At 32.0% G+C, this 13,019-nt stretch overlaps 1 protein-coding gene across 2 annotated transcripts; it reads left to right on the plus strand.

Moving 5' to 3' along the window:
• Positions 1-2,990: 2,990 nt before the first annotated feature.
• LOC120577640 (probable potassium transporter 17) lies at positions 2,991-7,529 on the plus strand. 2 transcript variants are annotated; one of them, XM_039829381.1, is made up of 9 exons: positions 3,077-3,128; positions 3,216-3,298; positions 3,386-3,611; positions 3,870-4,091; positions 4,173-4,223; positions 4,801-5,061; positions 5,527-5,579; positions 5,671-6,040; positions 6,427-7,529. In XM_039829381.1, exons 2-9 carry the CDS (start codon positions 3,239-3,241, stop codon positions 7,278-7,280), a joined length of 2,097 nt encoding a protein of 698 aa, XP_039685315.1. In that variant the 5' UTR covers positions 3,077-3,128; positions 3,216-3,238; the 3' UTR covers positions 7,281-7,529. The 2 variants fall into 2 exon arrangements, with proteins under 2 accessions (XP_039685314.1, XP_039685315.1); XM_039829380.1 differs by having other exon boundaries at positions 2,991-3,298.
• The last annotated feature ends 5,490 nt before the right edge of the window (positions 7,530-13,019 follow it).

The raw sequence follows: 13,019 nt of genomic DNA on the forward strand, positions 1-13,019 counted from the left end.
GTTTAGCAGACATAAATTAACTTTTTAATATGATTAAAACAATGCATTTTTTTATATTGTTGATATTCATTTTTTAATTTTCAAATTCACACAAAAATCCATGTAAATGAAACAATTTTTTTTGAGATTAACTCAGTTGATTTTAGACAATGCATAATATATGCAAGGTCTAGGGTTCAAACCCTTATTACCACAAAAAAAAAAAAAAAAACTTAATAATTTAATTATAAATCGTAAATAAGGACAAAATTTCAACAATCTAAAAAGTATAACAGCGACAAATTTTCTTTCTTTTCGAACTTTGTACCTTGCCTCTTTAATCTTTTAACTTAATCAAAGTAATCATCCCAACAAAGTATTTTGGTGTAAGCATGATAGAATGAAGAATATGATAAAAAAAATTGGCTGAAGTGCACTTTTCATCTTATAAGTTTTAAAAAGTTGTGAATTTAGTCCCTTATGAAAAAAATGACAAAAGTGACCTATATGTTTAGGAAAATATGCTCTTTTGACCCCTAACATAAGGGAAATATGATCTTTTGACCCCTTATCTTCTCAAAAAGTTGCGATTATGGCCTTTTTTTGGGACACGCGGTGTCTTTTCATAAACTTTGGAATGAAATGGGCCAAAATTATAATTTTTTAATAGGGGGCCAAAATTGCAACATTTTGAAACTTAGGGGTCGAAAAGTGTGCAGTTTAGCCTAAAAATTTATATAAAAATAAAATATGATGATGACATGATTGCCATTTATTTTATTATGTGTTTGATTTTTTTTTTTTTTTAAAGAATCTTATCATGTTTGATAACACATCACAAGCGAAAATATCTATATTAATAAATGGTCTGATTCCAACGTTGAATATATCAACAAATAAAAATATTTGGTCATATGTAATGAAAATTACAATAGTAGGAATATAGGCTGAAACATCTCCCGATTAGGTCTCAATTATTGGAAAAGCAGTCATACTTCCTTCACCTAATTGAGAACTTAATTTAGCGGCATTTTCCAAAAGACGAGAATGTAAATAAAAAAACACCTTTGGGATACGCTTCGCGACCTGGTAGTCTTCGTAAAAGAAGAAATATTTGGCGATAAACATGTGTTTGTTTGTAGGGATCGTCATAAATGATTAAATATATTTTCAGTCCTTTTAAATACATCGACTTTCATTTTTAGTGCCTCTAAAAATTTCATTTAAACTTTGGTCTTTCTAAATTACTGTTTTAAATTTTATTCTATGTATTTTTACAAAAATATTTCATGTCTCATGTTACATCTTACTTAGGCTGCGTTTGACCTAGCTTTTAAAGGGTTTAACATCTAGGCTGCGTTTGACCTAGCTTTTAAAGGGTTTAACATCTTTTTAGAAGGAAAAGCTAGGCCAAACAACATTTTAACTAAGCTCCTTAATTAAAAAGTAACTTTTTGATAAAGAAGAGAAATAAGAAGGAAAAAAAGTTTTCTTAGATATGATTCTCCCCGATGCTTATTTAAGTGGGCGAATTTAACTTGTATAAAAAAGAAAAAAAACTTTAAAAAAAAGGTGGTGAAGCCTACTTCTACGAAACAAGCAATGTTAATTTAATCACTTAACTTTTTAATGTTTAATTTAACAATTTAATCTTTACTTTGAAGTTATAGATAAATTAATAAAGATTAGAGAACAATTTGTTAAATTCTTAAACTAATCCATGTCCTACATATTCCCTTAAACCAAAAAACTATGCAAAAAGAAGCATGGACCTTTGTGGGTCTGTGGATGTTTTTTTTCAAGCTTTGCTGAACAGATATAGAAGCTATTCACGTTCTACCAACTTATTATAATTGAAAAAAATCCAAGTTATTCACATTATTGTTATCATCCATCTTTTCTTCTTTTAATGGTTCTTGTTATTCTGAAAGGGAAGGAGTGGGGTGGGTACTGGTGGAGGCTTAACGAGATGATGAAAATGATTGGGTGTGGAATGAGATGGAAGATAAGGTAAAAACACATTTCTTTGTGAGGCTTCTGGTGGAATGGTTGAGCGAATTGGAGAAAGTTGGCGTTCATTTGTAATGAAATTTGACATTACATTTGAGAAATTGCCAATCTACCGAAAATTAATCAAAGTTTCAATAGAATAGTGGGATTAGTAAATTCCCTACGTTTATTATATTTTTATTTTTTAAGATAAACACATTTCTTTGTTTATTATTTCCTTTTTGAAGATAAACACACTTCTAGTCCGGGGTTCAAATCACACAAAAAAAACACATCTTAAAAAAAGTTATATATCAAAACATAAAATGCATTTAATTTAATAAAAAATTACTCATGAATTTGATAACTATTTTACAATAATATCATTTTGGTATATTAGTTTTCTTTTTCCTAAAAAAAATAAACATACACAGTATTTAGTAAATAGTAAGATTTAAAATTGTGTAAAAAAAGGAAAGATATAAATTAATTAAATAGTAATGGTAATTACTCCTAATGAGTAAAACGCTTTTAAAAATGTCAAAGCATTTGTTTTTGAAGCGAGTCAAAGCTAAAATCTGAAAAGCAATTCCAGTCAAATAAAAATATAAAAATAAAATCTGAAAATAATAATTATGTTATGGCAAGTTTTATGATACACCTAATATATTTGAGTGTATCGGTACACACATCTTTAAATTAATAGTTAAATAAGTTATTTTTTGAAGAAAAATATTAATTTTTTTTATCATTTATAATTATAATAACTAAATCTTATTAATAAAAAAATGTCAACAAAATAAAATTATTATTTTTTAAATTTTTATCACTCATAATCGAGAACATTCATTATTTTTATGATAATATGTAAAAAAAATTACTATAATTCTTATAAACAATGAAATGATGTTTTTTCTTATGAGATGATGTTTTATAAAATATAAATTTGGACAAATAGCTATTTATTACATAAAAAATGATCGTTAATTTATAAAATTATGAAGCAGGAGTACCGATACAGTACACCTCACTTTCTGAATGCATGGTACAAGTTCCCTTATGTTATTGGTGATATATATACGGCATACCCTTCTTTCCTTCCTTCCGTCCGTGACTCTATCTCTTGGCGCATTATATAATCAGTAATGAGAAATGAGAATGTGTGAAGATTACTTTATTTTAATTTTCCTTTAGTTAGCAATTAAGTGCTCCTTATTAATACTAGTTTAGTTTCTGAGTGAGTGCAGTGGTGGCCGTGAAATCATTCATCATGGATGGCCATCCTTCCTCAAACGACGTCGTTCTCAACCTTCCCGATCATCATGCACAGGTTAGTTAGTATTCAAATATTGTTTCTGAGTTATTAATTAATTATTATCATGATTAACGAATGAACAATGCAATTGTTATGTTGCAGGGGAAGGTGAAGAAGAAGGACACTTTAGTCCTTGCATACAAGACTCTTGGTGTTGTTTTCGGAGGACTTGTGACTTCACCGCTTTATGTTTACCCTTCAATGCCTCTTAAGTCTCCAACTGAAGAGGACTATTTGGGAATTTACAGTATCATGTTCTGGACTCTCACTCTTATTGGTCTTGTTAAGTATGCCAATATTGCCATCAAAGCCGATGATCACGGTGAAGGTACGCTACTTACCGTCTCTTTAGCACCGACACTTCTGATTGAAAGCATCTTGACAATCATACGTGATTACATTCAATTAATTTATTATTCCAAATTATTATGAGTCTGTGTCGTCTCCTGTGTCTGTGTTAGTCCTGACACACGTGATGTGATTAATTTATTTTCTCGTGTGTCTGGTGTCTGTGTTGGTGCTTTGTTACTAGTTACTAGGTTAGGGTTACTTTCTCTGATGAATTTCAATTTCAATTGCATTGTAGGAGGGACATTTGCTCTGTATTCATTACTATGCAGGCATTTCAATATTGGGATCTTGCCTTCTAAGCAAACTGGGTTAAACTTTGATAGGACTACTGAAACACATACATGGCTTGCTAAACTGTTCGAAAAAAGCATTGTTGCGAGAAGGTTATTGCTTTTCATTGCTATGTTGGGTACTTGTATGCTTATTGGTGATGGTATACTCACCCCTGCAATTTCAGGTTGGTCAATTTTTATTTTTGGGTCTCTTGAATGAGATATGGTTTTATTTGGTTAATTTGTGAATTCATTTGATTTTTCAGTTTTGTCTGCTATGGATGGAGTTAGAGCACCTTTTCCTTCTATTAACAAAAGTAAGTTTTTCAGTTACTACCTACTAACTTTTTATATTTTGTAGATTCTATAGTTCATACTGTTTGTTTTCACTCCCAGCAACTGTCACAAAATATTTCAATTAGGAAATCACCATTCTTGCTCAGATTGTGTTAAAATGTTGAGCAGGATGCTTTCCTGTTTGTTTACTGTTAGAGAAATTTTAAATGTTACGAGAATTTTTTGTTTATGAAACTGTAACAAAAGGAGAAAAAGACCTTGCATTATTCATGAATAAATGCTGGTGAATAGAAAAAATGGGCAAGAAATTAACCGTGCAACGCCACTTGTGTATCTTTGTGCCAATTAGCATTTTCCTTACTGTTATTGTATACTGGACTACCGACATAGGATGAGAGTCACCGTTGTGCTTTTTAAATTATTTGAATAACACAGTTTTGTACATGTTCAATATAATTAAGCTGCTTGGCAAGTAACAATATCAAATTATTTGGGAAATCTTGTTTTAGAGTAGAGCTGATTTTGTTGACTTCGTCATGCAATTTATTCTCCTGGTTTACGTAACTCTGATACCTGTCATTGGACATGCTTTTGCAGCAACGGTGGAAGCACTCTCTGCAGTTATCTTGATCTTTTTGTTCTTGTTGCAAAAGTTTGGTACATCCCGTGTCAGTTTCCTCTTTTCCCCAATAATGGGTGCATGGACCCTGTGTACTCCACTTGTGGGAATTTACAGCATCATTCACTACTATCCAAGTATATTCAAGGCTTTATCTCCGCACTACATTTTCCATTTCTTTATGAGGAATGGAAAATCTGGGTGGCTTTTACTTGGTGGCACTGTCCTTTGCATTACCGGTATGTATCTTATTATTATTATTATTATTTAATCATCATCATTCATCCTTTTTGCAACATGCAAGATATGCCATTTTTTAAGCAGGACTTAGAAAATTATTTCCGTCAAACCATATAAGTTCACGTGTTATGTTCTAGTACTTGCGGAGCAAGTCAGGCTATAGACTAGATAATGTTGTTATATGAGAGTTAAGCAAAAGAGAATCTTGCAATTTAATGTTGAGGGACCCACTAAACATGTCCAAGCACTGAAAATTAGGTGGAGAATAGTTTAGAAGGGCAAGCCAGTTCTTTTATTGTTCGAGTCTGTGGCTTTTGATTTGAATATAGCAATCATGTTCTCAATTTTAAAATTGATCACTTTAATGTTGCATGTGAAGATGCACTTACCCAAATGGATATGCATGCATATTATAATGCATACTTTTTTTCCGTTTTTTCTTTCTTGATTTTTCACTTTGACAGGTTCTGAGGCAATGTTTGCTGATCTTGGTCATTTCAATCCGCGGTCCATTCAGGTAAAACTTATGATTTTCGGTCTTTCTTTCAAGATTGTGGTTCCTTTTCAGCCAGTATTTATCTTTCTCTTCTTTGTTATTTTGGTAACAGATAGCTTTTATATTCACAATCTACCCATCTTTAGTTCTGACTTATGCGGGGCAGACAGCATACCTGATCAAGAATCCCAATGATTATAATGACGGCTTTTACAAATTTATACCAACTCCAGTCTACTGGCCTATCTTTATCATTTCAACGTTGGCTGCAATTGTTGCTAGCCAGTCATTAATATCAGCCACTTTTTCTGTAATCAAGCAATCTGTAGTGCTGGATTATTTTCCGCGAGTAAAGATTGTACACACTTCTCATAATAACGAAGGAGAGGTTTACTCCCCTGAAGTCAACTACATACTTATGGTCCTCTGTGTTGCTGTCATACTTATTTTTGGAGACGGAAAAGATATTGGAAATGCTTTCGGTATGACAGTTTCTAAAACCCATCGCTTTTCTGACATAATTAATAACGTCAATTAGTTACGACCTGATTAAGAAAACATAATACCAGTACCATTTTATTCACATCATCGACTGCATAATTTTTTTAATTTCGTTCGTGTCGCATTATAGATGAATAGGAGGGTTTTGTTAGTTCTAGACGTGTCCAAGTATTATAACTGGGGGATACAAGCTATTCTGTAGTCAATAATCTGGTGGTTCTTCTCAATCTGAATCTGCATCATTATCATTGTTACTCTTTTGGCCATATAATGATATTAGGACTGTCCACTATTTATTAATTGGAACTATTTATTATTTACTGGTAGTCTTTGCAAACTTCTCATGTTGGTATAACGTTTATTGCAGGTGTTGTTGTGAGCCTAGTGATGCTTATTACCACTATATTGCTTACATTAGTCATGATCATGATATGGAGAACTCCTGTCATACTGGTTTCCCTGTACTTCGGTGTGTTTTTTGTTATAGAAGGGGTTTATGTCAGTGCAGTTTTCACCAAATTTGCTGAAGGTGGATGGATTCCTTTTGCCATATCACTTATCCTTGTGTTCATCATGTTCGGTTGGTTTTATGGTAGACAAAGAAAGATAGATTATGAAATAACCCACAAGATAACCTTTGAGAGACTTGAAGAACGTTTGGCTGACTGCAGTGTTCAAAGGGTTCCCGGGCTATGCTTTTTCTATTCTAACATTCAAGATGGGCTGACTCCTATTCTTGGACACTACATAAAGAACATGAAATCCCTTCATAAGGTCACAATATTCACAACTCTTCGATATCTTCTAGTCCCCAAGGTTGCTCCACATGAGAGGATTGTCATAAAAAATTCAAATCTCAAAGGGGTGTATTGTTGTGTTATTCAATATGGTTACGCAGATGCTCTAAATATAGAAGGAGATGATTTTGTAGATCAAGTCATAAATAGTTTGAAAATACATGTTCAGAACTGCCCTGACAATCTTTCATCTGATTCTCAAGTGATTGTAGAAGAAGCCTCCAGTTTAGAAGAAGCACGGTGTGCTGGTGTTGTTCATGTTCGGGGAAAGACAAGATTTTATATTGGACCGAACTGTAGCTGGTTTGATAAAATTATGCTTGGTTTTTATGAAATCTTGCACAGTAACTGTAGATCTGGCCTGCCTGCTGTAGGGGTTTCCTTACAGCAACGGATTGAAGTTGGAATGCTTTATGAAGCTTGAAGGATTAACTATATTCAAGAACTTTAAAATTCATATAATTCAGTAACTTCACTAGCTCATGATGTCCCATATTACAACATGAGAGTCCAAATACTGTAGTGTGAACAAAAGGGCCTGAGAAATAGGTATCGTGCTAAAATCCTACAAGTAAGAAACAAATCATATTAGTTAAATCATTAATAATCTTAACATTAAAAAAATGGCAGCATTACTATTTACTTTACATAATATATCCATGCTTTTGTTATACATATTTTGCCTATATTTTAAAAGAGTAAAATTTAAAAATATGTGAAAGTTATTGTAACTTAAATATGTAAAATACATATTAAGAACTAAAATTGTGTTGATTTAAGATTAAAGGACGTGGTGAAATAATCAAGGGTAATTCACATTGAGAAATTTTATCAATCAACTCATTTTAGACAACAACCATTATGAAGTTTACATATTTCCCATCATATTTGACAATGAGAAAATCAACTTTCTTGGTGAGGTTTTGGTTGAAAATGTATTACAAAAAGGCAACTATATGATTTTAGAAGATTTTTTTATTTTTTATTTTAAATAAGTAGCCTATCAAATGAAGTTCAAATTTCAATGAAGACGATACAGATATGCATAATGCATACCAAAATCCTTATGGTGAGCTACTATGGATAAGAAATATATAATTTAACACAATTATCCATTATGGTGACCAGTTTTGTCGAACTCTGAGGTTGTTAATGCCCACACCCTGCCAAGTTTGATCCTTCAGAGGGGAAACAACTGTGTGTTGGTGTAGAAAGTTTGATTGGCTAAGTTATCTGTTGTTTCTAGGTGGAATGGAAATAAGAGTCTTTCTAAATAAATGTCCCTTATGGTTTCTAGTGGTTAATAGTTACTTTTATAGGCATATATGGTTGAAGGAAATTGTGGTAGAGGTCATGGTAGGACTAAAATTGGCTAACTTGGTCACTCATTTATCTATAAACAAAGAGAATTGATATTTGAACACCCATTTTTAAACAGCTTTTGTTAACTCTCATACTCTCTCTCTCTCTCTCTCTCTCTCTCTCTCTCTCTCTCTCTCTCTCTCTCTCTCTCTCTCTCTCTCTCTCTCTCTCTCTCTCTCTCTCTCTCTCTCTCTCTCTCTCTCTCTCTCTCTCTCTCTCTCTCTCTCTCTCTCTCTCTCTCTCTCTCTCTCTCTCTCTCTCTCTCTCTCTCTCTCTCTCTCTCTCTCTCTCTCTCTCTCTCTCTCTCTCTCTCTCTCTCTCTCTCTCTCTCTCTCTCTCTCTCTCTCTCTCTCTAATGTTGTCACTAAAGTTATTTAAAATTAATTGTCAAACTATCATTCTTTATAACCAAAATACACTAAAGTTATCAAAGTCATCAAATGCTAAAGGTAGTCAATCCATTTTCGTCGTGGTAGGAGTAGGACCGCAAAAATACTATGAACACATAATTGTTAGGACCGTAAAGAACAATGGATGTGGAGCCGAGTATAAGCATATGACCATTACATGAGAAGAATATGAGACCATGATGACGAGATATGGAAGCATTTGTTGCAATAGACGCAATAGAATGCATAGTTGCTGCTGCAACAACAATGGGAGTTGCTACAACAACTAAATCCAAGAGGAGAGGAATGGGTAGCTTACATTTATAAATGGGAAACTCAACCGGCGAACATATTTTTAGGTTTAAAAACAAATTTTTAATTGAGGTCTTTTTTCTTATTGGTTCTTAGTTGAAGTCTTTTCATGTAAGATAAACTAACCTCTTACTGGTTCTCAGACACGATGAAAAATAGATTGACCTTTCTCCAACTTCTTGTTCATGAAACATATCTTGTTCATCGACATTATTCTTGAGAAGCTTATTTATTTATAATAGTAATCATTGTTATCAAATAACAATGAGATTAAAGGCTCCCTATAAAAAATCGGAGTCACCTTACGAGTCGAGTCACAAGCTAAGTAAAAAAAAAAGGTTGAGTTGTTTCTTCAACCCTAATAACGTTCTTTTTGGAGTTATATACATTTCAAATGGACGTCTTATATGATGGATTGAACCATGATTTATAGTGGAGGAGAATATATGATAAAAACGAAAGTTGAGAATGATATTGCATATAATCATATCTTTTACGAGAGAACAAAATACATTGAGATTGATTGCCACATCACACGCACAAAACTATAAGAAAAATTGTAAAACGTTTTTTTATAGGATAATCTTAGTTGTTAATGGTTATGTTAATACTTTTCTCTTTCATCATAGTTTGAATCATGAATCTTTAACTGCTCAACTCCTTTAATCATCTAGCTCAAACCAATTGAGCTACCCAACCCCAACATTATTCAAGTTTTCACCTATTTTTTCTTGTAACATGTTGGCGTATTTGTTTGCTAAACCACTAGAACATGTAACTGTTTGCGATCTTTTTCACAAGAAGGGAGTTTCCAATATCCACTTTCTAGCTTGAAGGATACATCAATTTGAATGTACTTTTATTCCATCTTTTATTATTCTTGATTTAATTTCAGATTTTTTTGCAAGTCGTAGCTTAGTTATTGGGCTAGTTTGTTGTGGTTTTTATTTGGGCTTGTGTGGGTGGGTTGTTAATCCTCAAATCATATACAACTTACAAGTATGAGAAAATTACTCTTTAAGCTTCCATTTTTCTCTCAGCCATCCAGAAAAGATTAAAATATCTTCAGAGGCAGTTAAATGCGGTTTGAGAGACTATTTAAATCGATAAAGTGATTGAATCAATGAATCAATCTAAAAAGTGTCGAACGACATTTAACTACTGTTAGAGAGGCGAAAGGCAATTTAGTGTCGCTCGGCCAATGACACCGGGAAAAGAGGAGTTTTGGAAACCTGAAGAGTAATTCCCAAAGTCTGATGGTTGCTCAATACGCCTCAAAAAATTGCTTACCTTGCTGGAAAATAAATTGATTGGGAGTTACGACCTAGTCAAATTTTACACACAAAATAGTCAATCAAAAATTACGATCCAATCAAAAGCGAAATTGAGATGCCGAGCAATTTTCTAAAAGTCTTCATCAAGTTCTAATTCAATGAACTCATTCTTCTTTTTACTGAAATATATTAACATGTGTCTCACGTTCTATATCATTAAACTAAATCAACGATTCATACATTACAGGTCTAAAATTGGACCACATTCATGCCGGTGCATGTCAAGTAGACCCTTTAGTTTCATTTTTTCTTCTTCTTCCTCGTGCTGAGTTATGTCTCATGTTAAATAGGTTCCCTCATTTTGAGAATAAATTACTTAAAATATCTTTAACGATTAATTACTTTGAAGAGCTGCAATTGCATCATATGCAGATCCGATTAGTGTATATCCAGAAGGCCGCATTATAAAATACGTAAAAGAAAAGAGGTTTGCATTGTTAAATAAAAGAGGTTTGCATTGTTAAATAAAATGTACCAAAAGAATGATTGCCTAACTCGGAAGTTCAATGAAACACGTAACTTGTGTATTTGTGAATTAGACCTTGCTTAATATAAGGATTTTTTTTGGACAGATAATACAAGGAAAACTTGACAACACTCTCTTGTTATATATTTTTAATATAATAGTTTATCAGTAGACGAATTTCACTAAAATTTTATTCAATTAAAGAATTATATATTGTTTGAAATTTGAGTGATTGGGTCATTGCCTCATTGGGTGAAGTGTTAACTAAGATTTTTTTTTTCTTTTGGTGAAGCAAGTGTTAACTAAGGTTAGCAGTACGAGCCAGGGTCATCGGTTCTTGTTGTTTAGTAATTTTTTAAGCCAAAACTGTTCTATAGCTGAAAGGTCTTTTTATCTTAATTAAAATGTTCGGTAGTTATTGTATTCTATATTTTGTGTTAAATCACATGCTTGGTATCATTACTCGTCATGGTAAATTGGATGTAATCACGGAAGCTATCAAGTGTAACTTTTGTAAAATAATTGTGATTTTGTCATACTCAGTGCATTAGCAAACAAACAGTAGTACATCCTCCGGTCACTAATATAAGCAAAAGTTTGATTTTTAGATTCATTCATTAAATGACGTATGTAGTTTATAATAAAGACTACATACATCATTTAATGAATGAATTTAAAAATCAAACTTTTGCTTATATTAGTGATCGGAGGGTGTATTATATTTCATCTCATACGAAGGAATGTGCTAATCTGAATGTTAATTGTATTTGTACACAAAGATGTATTAAATGACAGATAACATTATTATAACTAAACTCGAATGATATTATTGGTTAACAAATCAAAAGTGAATATTGAATGCGTATCAAAACATAGGTGACATTTAATATAGGAAAGACTGCTTGTTTCCCACCATAGGAAAGTTGTTTTTAAACCATTAGATTATATGATGAACATAACTTTATGATAGACCACCCACACTAAATTTCTTCTGCAATCATATTCATCCTTTCACACACCTCAAAAACAATCTCAGTATCAGTGTTCCATTGTTATCGTTATTTTCTTCTCCAAATGTTCAACTAATCTCTCTTCAATAATGATTGTCATTTTTTTACAATAACATGTACCAATCTCTCTTCCTTTTTCCTTTCTTGTTCTTCCTTCTTTATATGTACCGGTCTCTCTTCCTTCTTGTTTCTTCAATTGGAAAATCCACCAAAAATTTGTTTTATTTCCTTGTTCCATTCATTAATTCATAATTATGTTGGCTTATTTTATTTTTATAAAAGAAAATAATCATGAAGTTCATATGAACCCATATTCATACTGAACCCGTTGAACAATCCACATAATAAATTAAATATCATTGAATAAAAAACAAGAGAGAACTCAAGAGTGAAGGGAGTGACTTGTGTAGATCTAAGTTAAAATTGAATTTTTGTTCCGAAAAACTAAAACTGAACTAATTCATTTTCCTATAATTTACAAACTGTGAGCTTCGTTAAGGAACACAAACTAAAATTAATGGTCAATTTAGAGAAAAATAGTGACCCATTTGTCACTGAAACTTGAATTAAAAAAATATAGAGAGAATAAAATGTTGAGAGCACTGTGTGATTCAAGACTGTTGAAATAATATCTATAGTTGGTTTGATCTTGCAATTTAGGCAGCTGGTGGTGGGTGAGTGAGTTATGAAGGAGAGAGAAATGGTTGTGAATTGAAGACAAAGTTGAGAAAGATATAATGTGTGCAGATTATAATAAGATCAGTGGTCCTCTTTAATCTGATGGCTAAAAAATACTTTCCTATGGTGGGAAACAACTCCCCTTTTCTATATTAAATGCCACATAAAACATAATGAGTTTTTTTTTTAGAGAATATTATGAGTTTATTTTTTTTTTTGACAAAGAATATTATGAGTTTATTGAAATAACAATAATTGATATTTCTCAATATAGAAGAGTAAAATATCATATTTATATTTATAGACACAATGACTTTGATTTGGATTTTCAGCATATGAGAAATTCTGTATTTGTTGCAGTCGCACACCAAAAGTAGCGAAATCAAATTGTTCGGGTTGCACGTGTGTAACGTTAATTTTTGATGATATTAGTGACATTGTCTATATCTCTTTTAATAAGTCATTTTCTTCTCTCCAACCTAAATAATTTATTTTAATCATTCATTTTGTCTCATCTAAAATACACTAATGTAATTTGTACCAAAAAAAATAAAAAAATACACTAATGTAATGATAACAAACCTTCAAACTTGACTCACCATAAGCTATGTG

This window comes from Medicago truncatula, chromosome 8, assembly GCF_003473485.1.
Source record: "Medicago truncatula cultivar Jemalong A17 chromosome 8, MtrunA17r5.0-ANR, whole genome shotgun sequence".
NCBI lineage: Eukaryota > Viridiplantae > Streptophyta > Magnoliopsida > Fabales > Fabaceae > Medicago > Medicago truncatula.

Excerpts from the sequence above, each read along its gene's own strand:
- LOC120577640 (XM_039829380.1), top strand. The coding sequence starts at position 3,239 with ATGGATGGCCATCCTTCCTCAAACGACGTCGTTCTCAACCTTCCCGAT. Across the intron at positions 3,612-3,869 it reads AGCCGATGATCACGGTGAAG|GAGGGACATTTGCTCTGTAT; the intron begins GTACGCTACTTA and ends ATTGCATTGTAG. Across the intron at positions 6,041-6,426 it reads AGATATTGGAAATGCTTTCG|GTGTTGTTGTGAGCCTAGTG; the intron begins GTATGACAGTTT and ends CGTTTATTGCAG.